Source organism: Nicotiana sylvestris, chromosome 6, assembly GCF_000393655.2.
Source record: "Nicotiana sylvestris chromosome 6, ASM39365v2, whole genome shotgun sequence".
NCBI classification, from domain to species: Eukaryota; Viridiplantae; Streptophyta; class Magnoliopsida; order Solanales; family Solanaceae; genus Nicotiana; species Nicotiana sylvestris.
The window spans coordinates 56,879,134-56,900,260 of NC_091062.1; the positions used below are offsets into that span (position 1 = coordinate 56,879,134).

Below are 21,127 nucleotides of genomic sequence, written 5' to 3' on the forward strand. Positions count from 1 at the left end.
AGCGGGAAAGAAAATACAGAAATAAACAAGTAGAGATGGGAGGGGGAAACATGCATTGGGGAATAGCAGGTAAAACAGAATATCAAGAGGACTATAAAAGAATCAAAATCCAACCACTAACAAGAATAAGGAATGCAAAGGCAGATTTCACTTTATTTTCACATCTTATTAAATGTGTGCAAACCCGATCCCATTTCCTGTAACTCGTGACAGGCAGCTCCCCTTTCATGTATCTTGTGGTAGGCGTACCACCCGCTCCCATTTCATTATATCTTGTGGTAGGCGTACCACCCGCTCCCATTTCATTATATCTTGTGGTAGGCATACCACCCGCTCCCATTTACAAGCCAATAATAACCGCAAGGAATCCCGACAAGGGAACAATAATATCAAACAAATATCCTGGCAAGGGAACAATTATATCTCAACACTATCCCGACAAGGGAACAATAATATCTCAACAATATTCCGGCAGGGGAACAATAATATCTCAACAATATCCCGGCAAGGGAACAATAATATCAGACAAACATCCCGGCAAGGGAACAATGATGATAATAACATGTGAGGCACAATAAACCACGACGGAGTCATAACAATTTATAATACAAAACCCACGTGCATGCTTGACACCGACGTATAGATACTCGTCACCATGCCTATACATCGTACTACACAATTAACACGTAGCAAATAGACACAACTCCTAATCCCTCAAGCTAAGATTAGACTAAACACTTATCTCGAACTTTCACGGCCAACTCAAGCCTCAAACACCACTTTTCCTTTCGAATTCGGCTCCAAATCAATTGTATCTAGACATAATCGACTTTATAACATCAATAAACAATTAAGAATCCAATTCCAAATGCTTAATTATAGCTTTTTAATCATTCTTCCCAAAAAGTCAAAAATTAACCTCGGGCCCGCTTGGTCAAAACATGAGGTTCAGACCAAAACCCGATCACTCATTCACCCACGAGCCCGAATATATAATTAGTTCTAAAATTCGACCCCAAAACGAGGTCCAAATCACAAATAATCAAAAAGCCCTAACTCTACCCAAATCCCTAATTTTCTATCCTTAAGAACATGATTTAAGCCTAGAAATCTAATGGGTGTTAATGAAAATTGAAGAAAATGAGTCTAAGATTACATACCTATAAATTGGTGGTGGAATACTCTTTCAAAAATCGCCCAATTTGGAGTTTAGATGAAGAAGTTATGAGTTTTGGAAGAAATCCCGTAATGGCTACTGTTTCTGGACTTTTAAAATAACTGGGCGAAATTGGTCATCGCGTTCGCGATGAGTTAGGTCTGACAGACCTTCGTGTTCGCGGAAGACGGCTTGCGTTCGCGGAGCTTTGGCTCCTCAAACCTACGCGTTCGCGGTGCACAAAATGGTGACCCCTCCCCAGGCCTTTAACCTTACGCGTTCGCGAGTGCATGGATGCGTTCGCGAAGGGTATTCCCCCCTCAGCCTTATGTTCGCGTCTCAAACTTCGCGTTCGCGAAGAAGAAATCTGGCACCTGGGAGATTTGCCTTATGCGCTCGCAAGAGGGACCACGCGAACGTGAAGAGTAACATCCCTGGGCACTGAACAGTAAAAACTTGCAACTTTTGAGTTCCAAAAACCTTCCGAAACACACCCGAGCCCTCGGGGATCAAAACCAAACATATGTACTAACTCAATAACATCGTACGAACTTATCCGTGCCGTCAAATCGCCAAAATAACCTCAATAACAACGAGTTAAACCTCAAAATCGATGAAATATTTCAAAACTTCTTAAAGCATCAAACTTTGTATTTACGGTCCGAATCATGTCAAACGGATTCCGTTTCATACAAAACTTAACAGAGCTATCTTAAATCACATATAAGACCTATAGCGGGCACCAAAAGCAAAATACAGGCCCGATACCAACATGTTCTAATTAAAATTAATTTCAAATTCCTTTAAACAATTTCAGAAAATAATTTCCTTTAAAAAATTTATTTCTCGGGCTTGGGACCTCGGAATTCGATTCCGGGCATACGCTCAAGTCCCATATTTTCCTAGTCCGGATCCTTTTACCCAAAACGTTGACCGAAGTCAAATTAACTTATTTTATAGTCAAAATTTATCATTTTCCATAAATTTTCACATATAAGCTATCCGGCTACGCGCCCGGACTGCACACACAAATCGAGGTGATGCTAAAAGAGGTTTTGAAGGCCTCGGAGCACAGAATTCAATTTAGAGGGTCATCACACAGACCATGATAGGGCACTTTTGGATAGTCCAACACCACATAAAATTGCATACTCAGATGGTTCAAAGACGAATGCACAAGGGCTAGAATTATCAGGTAAGAACAATATTTCAAATGCATAATTTCAAGCTTCCACAGTTAAACCTATTGGCAAAGTGAATGAAGGGGTTGCTACTAGGTATTTGACGTCAAGGTATTTGAATTAGCTGTGCAAGCAACTCGTTTAGATGCTACTGTAGTTATTGCATCAGGTGTTGGGCAAATTCCTAATTCCAGTAATGTACTAATACAAGTAATGTACTAACAAGATTTTCTAATTCCAGCTATTCCAATTGATAACTGTAGTAATTATTTCCATGAGGCACTCTAGTTAAAACTAGCAGAACCAGAACACACGTTATGTAAGCCAATTTACTGTCATGTCATCACATATTGAAAAAATCAAAGTACTGCAAAGAGCTTCAAAACAATTGTCTCGGGAGTTTCCTACAAAAATCTTGTCTAATTTGTTGAAACCAAACATGTACATCAAATTATAACCAAAACAAATTCGCAAAATAATGCTCTATAGTTCAAATAGGAAGAAATTAAGTAGTAAGTCAAGTTGGCAAGAAAGATACGTGAAAAACGATTAAGTCGACCGGATGGTATAGTTGGGAAAATGGTAGTTTCTCACAACCTTTGCGACATCAACAATAATGAGGGAAATATAAAAGCAAGAAGCATTCAAGGTAAGCCTAAATACAACAACAAATTAATAAAAATCGAAGGAAGAAAACTCAAATAATAGCGACGAAAGGACAAAGATGAGTAGTACCATGAGGAGGTTGAGCATTTTCAGCAACACTAGGCATCTTTGATGTTTGTGGCACTCGTTCATGTCCACTATTGGCATTAATGATCTAACAAATATTAACATGTTAGATAAAAATACTTTTATATAATTAGAATTTCATTAAAAATGTCTAAAGCTTATTAAATGGAGTTACTTGTTCACCTGAGGTGTCATTGCTACTTTGAGGCATAGATGCATCAGGAGCATATTTGCGCCTGAGTTATCTCATTTGGAGTAATTCTGATTGCATCACTCCTGATTTTGTTTCATCATATTTATTTCTTCATTTTGTTTCTCCTTTAACTCGATTATCTTCTGTTCTAACCTTTGTATAACCTCATTAGAAGAATCATCTGCAATGATATTTTTCTGGACTAGAAATCTGGAAAGAGAACATATGCAGAGACCTCCACATTAGCAACCCAAGTATTTTGGTATAACCTTGTATCTTAAGATTCTTGATTTATTTCTTCAAGTTCTCTTTATGTGTTCTCTTTACCGTTAAAAGAATAAGACAATACAAATTGCTATCAAAGAGACTACTCAATCCCTTGCATCGAAATTAGAAGAAAACATCAGCACTCAGCACATGAAATATTAAGAGAAATAACTAAAATCTCAACCACCCTCCCCCAAAAATAATCTACAATTATGTAGAAAAGATACTAAGAAGACAATCGTATATGAAACTTTTAAAAGAACATAGATACTTTTGAGATTGAGTGGAAGATTTCTTATGTGAACTTTTAAGTACTTAACTCTTTACTAATGAAAAATACAATATTTTATGTGCAAACATGTTGAAAGACACATGCATGCAACCTAATGCAGTATAAATTTATGAATGGTTAAAGGGACAAATATGTACATGTGCATATTTATTTGCTGGCATAATAAGGACTACTTTCACGAAGCAGTTAACACCATAGTGCTTGCTCTTAACTGGTGACTCTAATGGCTGATACTAACATATTTGACCAATATTGATAGGCTCAAAGTAAATCCAAAATACTAATGACTGCACAATATTTGTTTATGCCCACCAGAAAATAAAGATTTATCTACAAACGGCAAATAACCTTTCCTTCCATATATTTCTCAATCATGTCTATGGATAGATGCTAAACAAAACCATGATCAGCCTGATTCTACCATCTTAAGAAAATTCAAGTCAAAAAAAGATCCAATTGACAACCATTTCACTTGATTAAGACTAGATACACAGACTCATTCATTATCCACCATTCCAATATTGAGACGCGGCGAAAAATAGTTTCAGGGGCCTTTATTTGATATATCGACACTATGAAGCAAACAATCCTATCTTTCTATTAGTGAAGACAATTCATTAGATGAAGCAGGAAGAAGAGAGCAATAAGTGTCATGTTGCTAGGCGAAGCAGCCCGGATGTTGCATCCTAAATGGCAAAAATCCAGTAGCCGAAAGCATCGCCAGCTTACTCTCTGACCCCAGTAACATGGGCCACGGAGCTACTTCAACAATTCTCATGTTTATAGATTGAAAGGAAAAGGATCCCAGGAAATGTATTTGAACCTAATTCTTTCGAAATTTTCTATTCCAATCAACGACTTCTAACAAGATGATATTGGTAACCAAAAGATCTCGAAATCAAACATGACGAACTCCCACTTCAAAATTTCCATTTGGAAGAGGCATACAGCGCAATGCATCATCAATATCCCTGCATCCTGCGTCGCGAAAAAGCAAAATTCTGTCTTAGATTGATATCACATGTAGAAAGTACCTCTCATCTATACTGACATAAACTAAATGCGGGCACTACAGTTAAATGGAAGATGCAAACCACAGTTAAATTTGGAAACATACCAGGAGGATCCACACTACATATATGTAGATGACGCAAATCCTGTCTAATAGGATTTGTCAAATCTTGAGGAGATACAAACCAAGGTAACGGCGGCAAGCATGCCAACACTTGAGCAGAAAATGGTCTAGCATCTATATCATTCTCTATTAATACCACCTAAAGTGATTACAGAACAAATTTAGGCATGACTATTATTTATCAACATCAACAAATAAATAAAATTCTAATAATTTAAGCATGTAAAATAATATAAAGGTAGCTACAAGCAAAGGACAAGAACGCCCTTAGCAATTGAAGGTTTTCAACAAAAAGCCACAATAGAGAAACAACAAACAGTCTCAAAAGTACATGACAGAAAAGGTAGAGAAGGATAATCAGTTTAATTTTAAAGAGAACGAATGACATTTTACCACATACCTCTATTTCAGTATCCCTATCACCTATTTCTCCAACTGTCCTGACATAGTGACCGGGTTGATATTGGGACAAACGATCCCATGAATCAACCGCAATGATAATCCACTTATCCAGCAAATTTCCCAATTGACGAGTTTGTATCCGTATCTTAGGGATTTTTCGGTTCTTGGATACAAATAAGGCATGGGCAAGACCAATATTACCTCCTGGAATTGGCATTGGCTCTAAGGATCCACAGTAACTGTAAGGACAAAATCAATCATATACCAGATAAATGAAGACTTTGTTAATAGTGGGAACTAGATAAAGCAATTTTAAGAAGTACGAGTTCGGTGATAGTGGATAGAATCCATAGACCATAGAATTGCAGGATTAGTTGAAGGGGCAGAATTTTCCAATCCCGTGCTACTTTGCAAACGGTTAGGTAAACCGAGCCTTGGGCACCACTCAATCTTAAAGATACCACAAGAGGTAAGAAACAGTCACTAGAGAGATGAGTGACGCCTGAAAAGGCACCAGAGAAAGAAGCGGCATCTGAACTATCCTGAGAGAAGGAGCAATGCCTTGAACGGTCGTGGGGAGAGCAGCGCACCAGATTGTGTAAGCCGTCTGCTAGTAGCATAAGTTATGTAAATTGCCACCAAAACTGAAGATGCTCCGATACGATGTATGTGAAATGGATCTTGGACCTAACTCAATCTCAAAAGTTAGCTCAAGAGCTAAATCCAAGACCATAAAAGATTACTTAAACCAAACATGACAAGAAAGAGACAAAGTAAATAAACTTGAAAATTTCATCAAATTATGCAAAGCCTAAAAGGGTATGAACTTTTTAACTATACGACAATGATTGCAGTGACATACATGGGGCTGAATCGATATGTAATATTTTTCTATTTATAAGCAAATCATAGTCATCATAGAACAAACATGTAAATATGAAAAAGACATCTAGCTAAAGACAACTTGTCGATTTTCACCAAATTGGTTCATAAACTTTTTAAGAAAAGAATTATTAAACTTATAAATTATACAACTTTTTAAGACTGGAAATCTAATTATTACTACCAACAAACTAGTGGGTACTGACTGTCGAAGGATTCTGACTATTGCTAACAGCCCAAGCTATTTCTTAACAAACGACTGAACTACTGTGGTTGAGATGTCCTGTTGGAGATTGAGCTTTTATATGGTGAAAAGTAGCCATAGGAAATATACAGAGGAACCAATTTATAAAACAACATCAGAACATAAGAGGAATCAATTCAATCAATCGATTATCAATCTAACAACAAACAAATATCACTAACGACTTAGCAAACACACAAAAAAGCAATACTTTCACAAATTCACAACCTATTTAATAATCTACACCCAAACCTGACCTCTTAAAATCAAATTTTCCTAAGCAAATATAAGTTCCTAAGATGCAATGTCTATCATATCATTGTATGAATTAGAATAAGCAATCATTTCTTACCATGATAGAAAAGAAACAAAAATACGATAGCTTGTGTACCTTACTTTAGTTACTAGCTTAATGAAATTCTCTCTTAAGGATGGAATTCTGTACTACTACTCTAACTAAAACCTTAAATGTTTTGATAAGTATAGGTTCATAATCATTTAAAAATTATTGCAAGAATGCTATTTCTTTTAACTCAATAGTACACTAATTTATAGATTATTCATAACTGTTGCTCTAGCAAACCTCACGCCCATGACATGGACCTTTAACATGGAAAAGAATAAGTCTTGACAATAGATAGATTTTGCAATCAGAAAGATATCTCAGCGGTACTCTATATATTTATATTCTTTATCTAAGAACTTAACAAAGTTCAATCTAATATATGAATAGCCGAGGGCCTGTTTTACACCATTTGAAGGTCATTCTTAAAGTAACAAAGGGCGTCCATGCTTATTAAAAGATCTGAAAATCTATGTCCATGCTACATATATCGTTTCATTCAGAACACGAATCCCATGTACAAGAACATTAACCTCGGCAACTATTTGAGTTTCTTTCCCAAAAATTGGTTTATAACATAAGAGAAATTTAGATATAAGAGATAAGCGGCCGAAACAAACTTCCTAAATCAGGATTTTCTACATCCAAATAATAACATGACTTTTACCAGATTAATATACACAGAATCTATTGTAAATCAATCGACAAGAATCAATCCAAAATTTACTGTAAATCGATTGCAAGCGACTGATTTAACCGGGGGAAAAGAGAAGTTAACAAGGGAAGAAGATGGACGGGCACTACGGCAGGCTGTTGATGCAACAACGAGTTGGGAACTGATTTACTGTAAATCAATCGACCAACATCAATACAAAATCTACTGTAAATCGATTGGAAGAAGAGAAGTTAATTTATTGTAAATCGATTCTACTGTAAATCGATTGTAAATCGAAGAGAACAGAAGAGAATTTACCTGGAAAAAGATAGGCTGCCATTGACACACTCGTACTGTCGTTGACACATTGTAAATCACATTACCGTTGAAGCAGTAGCGAGTTAGGTTTTTTCGGCAGTGAAGTCGATTCAAGATAGAAATCGATTCTACTATAAATCGATTCTACTGTAAATCGAAGAGAAGAGAATTTACCTGGGAAAAAGATGGGCTGCCGTTGACGCACTCGCACTGCCGTTGACACACCGTTGACGCAACAACGAGTTAGGATTTTTCAGCAGTGATTTAGGATTCGATGTTTTATTGTTTTTCGTTCAACTGGGGAGTGAGTTAGTTTTTTCGTCCTACTGTTTTCTAATTGGGGAGGAAAACGATAAAATGTATCAAAAAATTAGAGGGAAATATTTTCTCTTTTTGGTGGGGAGGGATAGTTAAAATAATAAAAGATTAATTTAAATTAGCAATTTTTTAGTGGCAATTATTTTTTATTGCCGGTAAAAGGATATCTTTTACTGGCTAATGGTCATATGCCGCTAATATTTAAACTTAAAGAATTTATTAGCGATCATTGCCTTATTGCCGCTAAATAATTGCTGCCAAAGGCCTTTTTTGTAGTATTGTAATTGCTTTCAGATGAGCTTTATAAATGATATAAGTAGGATATATATAGTCGAATGGAGCGTTGTTGTTTCGAGCTTTAAGTTAGCATTTTAGGGGTTCAATTAGTGGGAGAACGAGATCTTTGCTAATGGGAAACGCTTTGACGTAAAGGTCGGTAGCCACGATCTCTAGTGGGGTCCGGGTGCGGTTGACTGCGCCTTCAAGTATGTTTGACCTGCTTTGGGCGCTCGTTCCTTCGATTACTTCTGCTTTAGAATAAAAAGGGTGGCTTCGACCATAGCTCCTATGCGTCCTTATCCTAACTTCAGAACTTCATCCTCCATATGTCTTCATTTTAACGTGCCACATGGTGGGGCCGAATTTCACCAATACAGTTGTAGTTCAACAATTGAGTGCTCATACTTCAGGTGCATTTTCGTACCAAAAAAGTTTGATTTAGTGTACGCATCTCACGCTGTCAGAGATTCCCGTAGGTTCAAAAATGTACTAAAGTTCGAAAAGCAAATCGGAGAACACACTGGATCTTTTTGCAATGAAAGAAGAATAAGCAAGGAGTCATCGCTAACACAAGCAACAAGCAATGATGTCATAACTTCCTTCGTCAATGCTGGAGTTTTCTTCACGTTTTACTTGAAAATCTAGCTACTGTAAATTGTATTCATTCGTCGAAGAACTTTCTTGTTGTTCAATACAAGAAAGATCATCGGTCACACATTTTATATTATGAAGAAAGTCAATTCAGTTTTAAAGTCAAAAATCTAGTATATTTTTTCACCTGTTAAGAGTCATGAGCTCTATTATAATATGCTGCAATTTAACATGTAGGGTTTTTTGAACTCCAGTATAGTCTACTAGAGTTTCATTTGTCTAATTTTTGAAATTCAGCACCGATTACTAGAGTTATTCTATGTTTTGGTTGGGGCTATTTTTGTCCCAATTTTTTCCCGTGTGAAAAAAGTGGCAAAATATTAATAGCTTTTTTAATATTGACTAAACTCTAATAATAATGGTTAAAAGTGGCTATTTTTTATTTTCTCCCGTAAATTTCGATGACTCTCTAAAGTCTAAATAGCAGTAATCAAATGACGACATTTGCAATTTGCGCCTAAAAAATCAATTAATTATGCCACATCCGAGCTGAACCTACAAATTGGTTAATCAAGTGATGGCCAGGCCTGTAAATATAAGATAAAGAGAGTAAAAAACACGGTAGTATTTGTTTTCACCTTTTTGTCACTTAAAACAGATCCGGAGCCGGAGGTGGTGGAACGGTCTGCACTCTGAACCCCCTTCCCAGTCTTTCTTCCATTTTCAGATCTCTCTGGGTTTCCCGACGAGATCTCAACAATTCCTCTTTTGCTGTCCTAATGTTTTAAAAAGAAGAACACTTTCATCGTAGATATTCAGATCGAGTGCCACAGGATCGCATTGATGCTTTCAAATTGATCCCGTTGATTAAAGATCTCTGTAGGTCAGGCGAAAACCAATAAAAAAAAGAGAAAATGACTGGTGGAGCTGCGGGAGGTTTCATAACTCGAGCATTGGAATCAATGCTCAAGGAGTGTTCCAATAAAAAGTTTTCTGCTCTCCAAACAGCTATTCAATCCTATATTGGTATTGTATCTTCCTTTTCTTTTACTTGTTTTTATTCATGTTTGATTTTGTCAACCTATTGCATTTGAATTTGGAGGTAGCTTCACGCTTTTTCTGTTTTGCTGCACTTATGAGTGACAGGGGCGGCCCTACAAATGTTGCGGCCTAAAGCCAAACTTTACCCCGGGGCCTTAACTTTTTAATTTTTTTAAATTATTTATTTGAAGTCTATTTTTTTAAGCTTTTCTTAGATACAAAGTTATTAATAATTTTCTTATAATTAATAACTTCTAATAAGTATTTCTCAATTGACAATATAGCTAATTCATTTGACCTTTCTTGTGACATTGTTGTTCTTAGGTAAGATTTTATCAATTTTAATTTTGAAAACTTCTTTCCGCTGAAGCGACCATAACATGAGTTATGGACACTATTCCATAAGCAATTTAGGCATTTAGAAAAGAATTAAATCTTTTTATTTGATTAAGTGTATCAATTAAATTGTTATCTTCTAATTGTATTATTTTCTTAATACTTTTAATTCAGAAAATAAATCTAGACCATCAATATCGAATTGATTATTATGCTTTAAGGAACATTCAAGATTAAGGCAATATATTTTTCAAATTTTCAACATCTAGTGATCTTAGTTTTTACTGTCAAATACAAAACTAAAAATATTTTCATATGTTTCGAATTGTTCAAATCTATTTTGAAATGAAAAAATAACCTTGCATATTATGTATAAAAGTAATCAACTCTCAAAGACTCTTCGAAAGATTTTGAGATTTCATTATCAACATTCGCATCAAATTGTTACTTGCTATATATCATACGTTTCTTACGAAATTTGCGTTCGATATCCATTTCAAATACAATTTCCTTGGTAGAAATCATAGCAGTTGCAAATCCTTCTTCTCTATATTTGATTAAGAAAGAAATCAAAGTTTTTCACTTTACATAATTAACTCTTTTTTAAATTTATACATAGTCTATTAGGTGTAACAAAAAAATGGGGCCCCTCACAAATATGAGGCCTAAAACAGTTGCTTTACTTGCTTTATGGAAAGGCCGCCCCTGATGAGTGATTAGATGGAAAATGGAATTTAACCTTATGTGGCTTAATTGTAATTACATTTCGATGATGTTTAATTTGACTAAGTGGATTAATATTGTCATTATTGTACTCTTGACCTGAGGTAAGTTAACTTAGTTGCAATTTGACATTATAAGTACTAATGCCCCATTTTGACAATATTTGATTGAAGTTGATAAAACGAACATTAGAAGCTAAGTTAAAAAAGAGTATTTTGAAGTTGAAATTGTGTTCAAGCATGAATTTTCACTTGAAGATAAGTGAAGTTTTGTGAGTGAAAACCATTACTCATCAAACTAGTTTTTTCAACTTCGAATTCTCTATTTTAAGTTGAAGATTAAATATTTAGCAAAATTGAAATATTATTTGCAAAATCCAAATGCTTAGTTTGTGTGGTGATTCTTGTATTATTGTTAAACTTATGTTTCACTTTAAACAAGTATGCACTTAACCTTTTCCATATTCGCTTGAACCCAATAGGCCTTGTCGCTTTTTGCTCTTTTTGCTTTTAAACCATTGTGAATGAATAACAATGAACGACTACATGGAAGGGACACTCCATAACACCTGTTGGACGTAGTTCAGGGTTGGATATGATTAGGTGCTTGCATCGGTAATAAGTGAAGAGTGGTGTGGAATCGATGTAGTAGAGGTTACTTTAAAGAGTACAAGGAGTTATTTTATCTTTCTTAGGGATTATGTTTTAAAAGCATATGTTTCCCAAAAAAAAAAGGAGAAAGGAAATATGGAGGTAGATGCATAAATAAAATGGTTTCTAGAACCTAATGTTGGATGGTTGAGGAAGCCATGTGAATCTATGTTTCCCCTTAGCCACCTTAGTTCTGAGGTGTACGGAAAAGATTTCTGATGGATCATGCCATGAGAGTTCGTAAATTGAGGAAGTTGAATAGAAATATTCTTATACATTATGATCACGCCAAACTCTAGTGCTAAAAAGGATAAGCGGTCTCTGCAAATCATAATCCGGTCTAAGAATCCAGAGTCGAATCCCACAGAGAACTAAGGCTTAGCTACAATTGTTCAGTATCACTAAGAAGACAAGCTTGAACAATTCCTAAGTTAAAAAAACTAAGAGTTTTATTTTTAACTAATTAACTAACAAATATTAAAAGCAGTAAAATTATCTACTAAAGATACTAAGGGTTGTGGATACGATTGGAAAAGACATAGAGTTATGATTTTCCCACCTTTCGAAATCCTTTCCGCTACGTTTCCTAGAATTCCGCTTAATTATTCTCTACTGGCCTCAAGCACTTGGCTTATCGTAATTCTCTCTCGAGCAACTACAATAATTTACTAGTCATATTCTCTCGAATTACGCTAACTCGCACTTTCTCACCGTTCACTATGACCACGTCAAAGTTTCGTTATCTCTAATCCCACTTTTAAACACTCCGTATTGATCTCTCATATACCTTAGGAGTGACGTTGTTCGACAACCACCTAAATACATATTCTTTTTTGAGTAACATATAATGAATATGTACAATTGATGGCCATTTAATCAATTGAAATAAGCACGTAGTTGAACAAGTAGAGAAATAAAAAGGCTCAATTATATTAAACGTATCAAAAATTCATCCTCCAAGAAGTTCAGTCACAACCCTAGATTAGAAGTTTAGGTATTTATGCTAGTATGTAAAAATACAAGGCTAGAATTCATAAAATTGGGAAATAGGAAAAAAGAAGAAAGGAAACGCGAATTGAACCCTTTTCCTTGCTCCAAGCATATGTTCTTGCCTATCCAAAGTCTTTTGTCACTCCAAAGTAGTGTCTCTCCCCTTCAAAAAGATGTTTTAGGATGTATTATATTAATTAAGGTTTGTATGTGGCGAAACTAATCAATCCAATCTCGGATAAGAATGCTAAAATCTGCATCTACACTCGCGCATTGCGCGCTCGCAGATAAGATCCCAGCCATTGAGTTTTTTTTTTCATTCCGCGAAGCGATCTGCGCTTTCTCTTCACTTTACTGTTTTGTGCACTTAATTGTCTCCTTTTGCGAGTCTATTTTCGTGCTATGCACGAGGTTGGACGAGCTCCTAGTTCTTTCCATCTCCACCTTTTTGCAACAAATTGTCATCTTTTGATCACTTATCATCCAAACTTACTCCTACACACAAGAAACACGTAATGAACATATTTCAATTCAAAAGCCATGTAATCTCTCGCAACTCACACTATGAATGAGATGAAAATACACTAAAAAACATGCAGTTTTGGTCATTTATCACATTAGTATTACAAAATTTTAATATAAACTCGGTTGTACTAGTGCATAAAATTTTAGGAAAGTAGGGAATAAATTTTCATTAAGGAAAATCCAATTGCACCTGGAATAAAATAATTAGTGAAACTAACAACATAGTGGAAACTAAAATGGAATTAACTTGATTAAGATTCCAAACATCATAATGAACTGCAGAAATTCTACCATTGGATTTTGCGAGAAGTGGAATGAGCATGTTAACCAAGTTGATAGAACGCTTAATTTATGATAGAGAAGTTTGATAAAACATACACTATATTCTGAAGATCGGATAAATTAGGATTCCCCTCCATGAAGCAATATCTCCTGAAATTTGACAATTGAACAACTTGGGGATGATTCTGAAAGATTTGAGGTTGTTATATCTATGTGACTTACGCTCATTTCTAATCACTCATCCTACATAGCAATGTAGTACCACAACAATGTTATTAAAAAAGATTTTTGAGCAATTATGTGTTTGAGACAAATGACTAACTAAAATGAGATTAAAAGAATAATTAGGAACATGAAGGACAAAGTATAAAGTCAAGATTAGAAGATGGGAGCTCGATCTACTATTGTTATGTTATCATCACAATCTATTGGCAGATATGATTGTCGAAAGATATTGATTATTGAGAATAAAAGTTAATAGGTCAAAGAGATTTATTATCGTTGATATGATTAGAAGTTCCTAAGTCAATAACCTAAGGTCCGAGAGTTGAGTATTGAAAAACAGAAGGTAACATGATTATGAGTTTGATGAGCAATAGAAACTATTTATGAAATGACTACTTAAGTGCCTTTTATTAAGAGTACTCATCATCATCTATCTGGGATAGGAAATCTTACAACCAATCAAATTGCAATTTTTTTTTTTGTTCTTGGAACCAAAAAATTGCCAAATTCAATCAACATGTTTACAAATATTTTTTTTCCTTGATGGTGGGCTTGCAAGTGCTACCACTATCCAAACACTTGGAGAGGCTTTTTTTTCCAGTTCGACAAAATACTCGACTCGAAGATCAACAATGATTGGGATACAGGTAGATCTAGAGGATTTGAACTTGTTACCTTTAAGTGTGAGCACTCCATGAGGGATGCTATTCGAGGAATGAATACAGTGCTCTTCCTTTCAAGCCTTCTAAGTTTTGCCTTACCGTCTATAGACCTTATCTCATTAATCTTTTATTTTCTCTCAGGATTTAGTTTGAGTTGCTCTCTTTGTATGTTTAGTTCCGTCTGCTTGAGTTTCAATTGGAAACAGAACCTCGACAGTCGTAACATCGTTGTGAACGAAAGTGGTGGCAACTGTTGATCAACACAACCTACCTCCAATGGAAAAGTACCTAACTTCTTTTCACACGTTTTCAATATATCATCCCAAATTGCTGTGGCTTTTGCCTTCGCACCCACAAGAATGCCCAGATATTTAACTGGGAAAGAGCCAATGTTGCAACCCAATTTTCCAGTGCCTTCCTGTAGATTGGGGATATCATTCATGGGGTAAAGAACCCTCTCTGCAAAAGTTTATATGGATCTCAGACACTGCTTAAAGAAACAAGAATATTAGAAACTCTGAGATAAGGAGTTGTGCCCTATTTGGTTCCCAAAAATTAAAGAGTCATATGCATAACGAAAATGAGTGAGGTGTAAATCCGCCTGGTTCCTCAAATTGGAACTGAAATCCTGAATTCACCCCTTAAGCCTTGCTGTAGTTAATATCTTGCTCAAACTTTCCTCAGCCAATTTGATTGATACGAACTCTATTACTTAACCGCCTATTCTGACAACTCCTTTGGTTGGCCTGTAGACTTGGCTTGTAGAATGTAACCTTCCTGTTTTTTTTTTTCTTTGTGGTTTGACAATAATGGGGTATTTTGGGAGTGTAGATGTGCAATGAAACTAGAGGAAATTGTAGAACAGAAATTGTTGCTCGTCTTATGTTTTTTATATTACCATTGGAGGATATTTTCTCCACACCTATTTCTTCTGATATTCTTTTAGCATATATCTTCGTTTCTAGTTCAAACGTAAGCTGAATACATACACATACACTTAAACTTGTCTGAATTTTTCATATAGCCATCTAAATTAAGCTTGTGGCTATTGAACACCTGATCTATGCATGATGTGTGCCTACATGGCACATAGAGTGGATATCACATTTATTGAGCGCATGAACGTGGAAAAAATAAGCTGACATGTATTTTCTTCTTCCTCATCTAATTTTCCTTATCTCTCATCTCTCTCAACTCCTTCGGATGAGCTTGAGCCGAGGGTCTTTCGGAAACAGCCTCTCTACTCCTTCGGGGTAGGGGTAAGGTCTGCGCACACACTACTCTCCCTAGACCCCACTAGTGGGATTTTACTGGGTTGTTGTTGATGTTGTTGTCTCATCTCTCTCAACAAAATAAAACCCATCTTCCATTTTGTTCTTCATGATGATCAGAACTCGCCCAAAACACACATCTTCCTTCCTCTGATTGTCTTGTTCTTTTTTGGGGCTTTTGCATTAATGAAAAAATTCCTGCAGTAAAAGAAACAAAAACTTCTCCCTCTCCACTACATGATTTCACTGGGTGGATTTGCAATTATGATTTCCGCTGGTTTTCTTGCTCTAGCTAATGATTTATATTCCTGCAATTATTTTGGTTTTTGGTATTGCTTAGATTACTCGATTTTTAGATTTGGAGTTCAGTTCTCTTCAGATCGAGATCAGTTTCGAAGAAGAGGAGAAATTACTCTGAACATGGCCTACAACTTCAACTCCATCAGAACTAATTAGCTTCACTTCTCAATCTTGACACGGATTGTGCAAAACCCTAAGACCTGATCACAAATCTTCTTCTTTATCATTTGGTCAGACTTTGGGTGTTTCTTTCCCTTACATGGTGGTGGTATATCTTAGAGACTGAAAACTGAAAGTTCATAGATTGATATATTTTGAAGACGTTAAAGGCTGGTTATAGGCATTATCTCAATTGGTGAGTGTTTTTTGTTAGTTTGTTGGTGGATCTCGTTTCAATGGTGAAAAAGACGAGAATACGTTGTTCTGGGGAAGATGAAGAATAATCTGGTAGGGGAGTTGAAAAGATCAATATTTTCTTCTTTTTTGGCTCAAAAATTATTTTTCTCTTTTTCCTTTGGAAAAAAGCCAAGTATCTTTCCTTCATTGGCTTTCTTGCCACGTTAGTGGCGAGTGAACTATACATATTATATTCTCTTATCAGTTTTTAAGCATAAATTAGGTGTTCACTAGGTCACAAGCTTAGTTTGGGTGGCTAAATGAAAATTTTGACATGTTTAAGTGTATGTCTATGTATTTGGCCTTAAAAATATACTCATCATCAAGTACTCCTTCTTTTCTTCTTTTATCCTGGATCATGGAGCTCCACAACCCTGCGTGAACGCTGGATGCTTTGTGCATCGGGCTGTCCTTTTTCATAGAGCTCCACGACAAGATTGACCTAATAAGATTATTTAGTATTTTAGTGCCTTCATCAGCCTTCTCAAAGCTCTTGCATAAGCCGTACTGTTGTAGACCAACCCGGACCTTTAGGAATTGAACTTGGCCACCAAGATGCAGACGTACAATAACAATGAAAGAAGGATGGTTATTGTTTTTTCATGATACATGTTGAGTTGACATGACTTGGGTAATCTTGTCTCTCAGTGCTGGAGTGGTAACACTTGGTCCATTTCATTTAGAAGAGATAGTTTTGAATGGCAAATCTCCAGAATTGCTCTCCTATTGAAAGATTTAGAGATGGTATCCCTCAATGATCAAGTGGAGGGTTGTTTGGTATGGAATGGACAACAGAATGGCAAATTTACGGTAAAAGCATGCTACAAGACCCTCAATAGTGGGGAGTTAGCTCTAGCAATTGGCCATGTAAGCAACTGTAGAAATCTAAATACTAAAGCCCCATATGAAGTTAAATGTTTCATGTGGTTGGTGGCTCATGATGCATGCCTTACTCATAACAATCTATGGAGAAGAGGAGTGTTGTTATGCAACAGGTGTTTCATTTGTAATAGAAAAATGAAAAGTGGCAGCCATCTATTTTTGCTTTGCTCAGTGGCTGGTCAAATTTGGACATTATTCTTTCATCTTTTCAAGATTACAACTGTTCTACCTTATACAGTCAAAGATTTAGTAAGCTGCTGGAATGCCAGGGGCATTAGTAAACCATTAAAGAAGATTTGGAACACAATCCCTGCGTATATATGCTGGAGTATATGGAAGGAAAGAAATGTGAGATGCTTTGAAGGGAAGAAAGTTAGTGTACAGCTACTTAAATACAACTGTTTATGGCTTTTGGCTTGTTGGTGTAATTTTTAGTATGTAAAGGATGAAAATAGTATGTTAGATTTCATAGACTCTTTAAAAGATTAGGACCTTCTTTTTGTGTGCAGATATCCTTCTTTTTTGCAATTGTACAGAAGGGTAACTGTCTCTTGTACTGTCTTAGCACCAAGTTGGTGCTAAGTTGTTGCATTTTCAATACACAATCTACTTACCTTCTCAAAAAATAATTTTTTTTTTTGCCGAGATGGCCAATGAACATCAGACACAAGGCTGCTGTTAGTATTCATTGGCAATTACAACAACATTTGATTCTTGGCTTCTTCCACATCTATTACTATATTGTACCCCCTGTGTCCATTTCTTCGTTGTACGATGCTGGCAGTAACAGGGGACTTTTGGGACTGGATGAGCTATCCATTGCCATGAAAGTATCGACACACTCAACGTGAAATGCGTGTTTCATAATAACTTGGAAATTTCGCTGAGTTCATTCTTGTTCAGGCAAATGGGCGACTATGGAGGACCCCATTTGTTTAGCCTTTTTTTGGGATTTGTTAGATTTAAAAGCCACATGGCTTTGTTTCATACACTATTTTGCCACGTCGGAGTGAAACTCATGTTTTTTATCTTTTCACTAGTTAGAGTGAAGAGTTTAATAGGCACATTTTGGACATATGTTAGGCGTCTAATGGGAAACAACCTTAGTTTAGGCGTCTAAATGGAAAAACATTGCAGCTGCTTTACAGTCTGTGTTTGGCCTATTAAAAATCAGCATTGTTGAATTATGTAGATTTTGTTGCATTTGTCTTCTATATTTGTGTGCTTGTCTGTATCTGGTCATTTGCATGTCTTTATGCTAAATTTGTTATTGAATTGCTTGTTTTGGAACACTTTTCTGCCTCTGGCCCTTGTTAAAATGAAGTAATTCTTCTGATTTTAATGCGTATTGCAACTCCATCTGCTTTACAGACAATTCAAAAGCATTTAATCAGCAAAGCTTACCCACTGAGGGTGATGCAGCATCGTCAGCTGTAGACCAGAGGTGAGTGATATCACATCGTTTCCTCTTATATACTTTATCTTCCAACTGTCAACTGCAAGTTCTTCAGTTTCCTTCTATTATTAGCTCAGCTCATATATTGTTTTCAATGTCATGCCATTGAAAAATTACCTTAGCTTATCAGATTTGATTGGCTAGTCTGTGAGCAATGGGTAATCTACTGTTCAGAATGCTACATGATTTTTTTGGGTAGAAATGAGATCACAGTTTCATTTTTGGATACTGTTTCTAATCCATTAGTTGACTGGGCCAAGCCTCTAGTTCTATTATTCTTTTCTTCAATTTTTCTAACTCGATATGTCTTGTAAATTAATGCTCGTGGAATCACCTGTCTTGCAGTTCTGCTACTGATACAGAAGCTCCGAAAAATGAATCAGTGTCAGTTAACTCAACTACTGCTTCACCTAGTGGTGAGGGTACAGAACAGGTCAGTAGGTCAGCAAGCGAAAGTGGTACGATAGTGACAGCTTTAGCTCAGGCTGGCAATACTTTAAGCGAAGCACAGGCAGAACTCGTGTTAAATCCACTACGGCTTGCTTTTGAGACGAAGAATGGAAAAATCATGGAGCTTGCTTTGGATTGTCTTCATGTAGGTCCTTGATGCTATTGTTTAGTGCTCTTTTGGGCCCTGGCACTTGGAAATTTATTTTTCGTTATTATTTAGGCTAGGCATCTTTAGTTTTTTCATTTTATTGAAATTTCTTGCCATCATCCTGGTTACAAACTTAGGTAGATGACTGGAGCTTAAAGAGGGGGAGGGGACTGATTACTATTGAACTGCAGCTATTTAATTTGATTTAAACATCTGTCATGTACCTCATTTTGCTCTTTATTTGTTTCCCTCCTCATGGTTGAGTCATTTGTACCAGTCTTTCTAGTACCTGTCTTATATAAATGCCTGATTGAACATGAATAACTTACTTGTATATTCCAATCATTGCGTATTGAAACAACAGATGTCTTTGTATTTTCTTACGTTGAAGATTTAAGAACATTGTTGTGGGTGCTCAAAGATCCTCATAAAGTTTATCTAAATTTCACGGAATAAATCTCTGTTGATATCTGCAGAAACTCATTGCATACGATCATTTAGAGGGAGATCTTGGTTTGGATGGTGGGAAAAATGTGACACTATTTACAGACATCCTGAACAGGGTCTGCGGTTGTGTGGATAATTTATCACCCGATAGGTAGAAACCTCTTCTATTTAGATTTTTTCTTGAGTATATTTCCTTTATGTTAAGTTATGAGGAAACTGTATCCACCTGTTAGATATATGCCTCTTTTATTTGATATATTTATTCAATGTATATGGAGTGATAAACTTTTTGATGAATTCTATGCAGTACAACTCTTCAGGTTTTGAAGGTACTTCTTACTGCTGTAGCATCCACCAAGTTTAGAGGTATGCAACTTTTGAAAGAGAGATTCCTTTCTTCTCTTTCTTTTTTCTTAATTACTCTCCAGTCTAGTCCCAACTTACTTGACCCCCATCCATCTTAAGTTCGTCCCCAATTTCCTTGACTGGTTTCCTAAATGTGAAAGTTTTATATCAGTAGAAATCCAACTCTGCATAAATTGCTACTTCGTTTGTCCCATCTATCTTTCAATTTTGCAATGTCCCATAATTTTGACACCATTCATTTTCATGACCTTCGATAAGTCAAATTTCTTTTTGTAGTTAAAATCTGAACTTTTATGTTACATCGCTATATCAATTATTAGTTTAAAATTTTCTTCTACTACTATTAACAAAATATATTAGTTAAATTAATTTGTTAAACTCCATGTCAAATCAAAATCCATATAAAATGAGATAGAGTTGTCATATAAGAGGAGATTGAGTAGTATTCTTCTCACAAAAAGATGAGATGGAGTAGTATTATATTACACTCCATTATCTCCTTTTATCTACCACTATTACCATCTCGATGAGTCATCTAGTTTGTCCTTGGCTTCTATTTTTTATAATAAAAAGTTGTAACTTGCAGTCCTTTTTTGTTTCCAACAACAAAATAACAACTATTCCTAAACTCCAACCTAGTTGGAGTTTGTTGTATGAATCCTCGCTACCTATTCATTCCATGTGGACCTCTTTCAATATTCAATAATTTAGAGTTTCTGTGTCTTTTTACAAAGATACAAACTTCTAAGCAAACTAAAAAGACTCCGGGCAAATATTGGGCCTAATGTAAGTGTGTCGACATGATCATGCCTTAATCCCAACTAGTTGGTAATGCTTATAATAAAACTTTACTTCCGTTATGTTTTATTTTTCGTTAAGCCTGCAGCGACTCCAAAGATTTTAGGTCTTTAGGACAACTTCCTTCCATGTATCAATCATCATGTTCTTGCACCTATCAACCAGTGCATTTGGAGGTATACATAGGACAT

The 21,127-nt window shown here is 35.8% G+C and overlaps 1 protein-coding gene across 1 annotated transcript in view; it reads left to right on the forward strand.

The window, feature by feature from the left end:
• The first annotated feature begins 9,615 nt into the window (after positions 1-9,615).
• The window catches only part of LOC104246226 (brefeldin A-inhibited guanine nucleotide-exchange protein 5), a 58,598-nt gene continuing 47,086 nt past the window's right edge, over positions 9,616-21,127 (forward strand). The window contains exons 1-5 of the mRNA XM_070150128.1: positions 9,616-10,014; positions 18,643-18,715; positions 19,073-19,322; positions 19,802-19,923; positions 20,080-20,138. Of these exons, the coding sequence (XP_070006229.1) occupies positions 9,903-10,014; positions 18,643-18,715; positions 19,073-19,322; positions 19,802-19,923; positions 20,080-20,138 (616 nt within the window). The 5' untranslated portion in view covers positions 9,616-9,902. The remainder of the gene's footprint in view (positions 10,015-18,642; positions 18,716-19,072; positions 19,323-19,801; positions 19,924-20,079; positions 20,139-21,127) is intronic.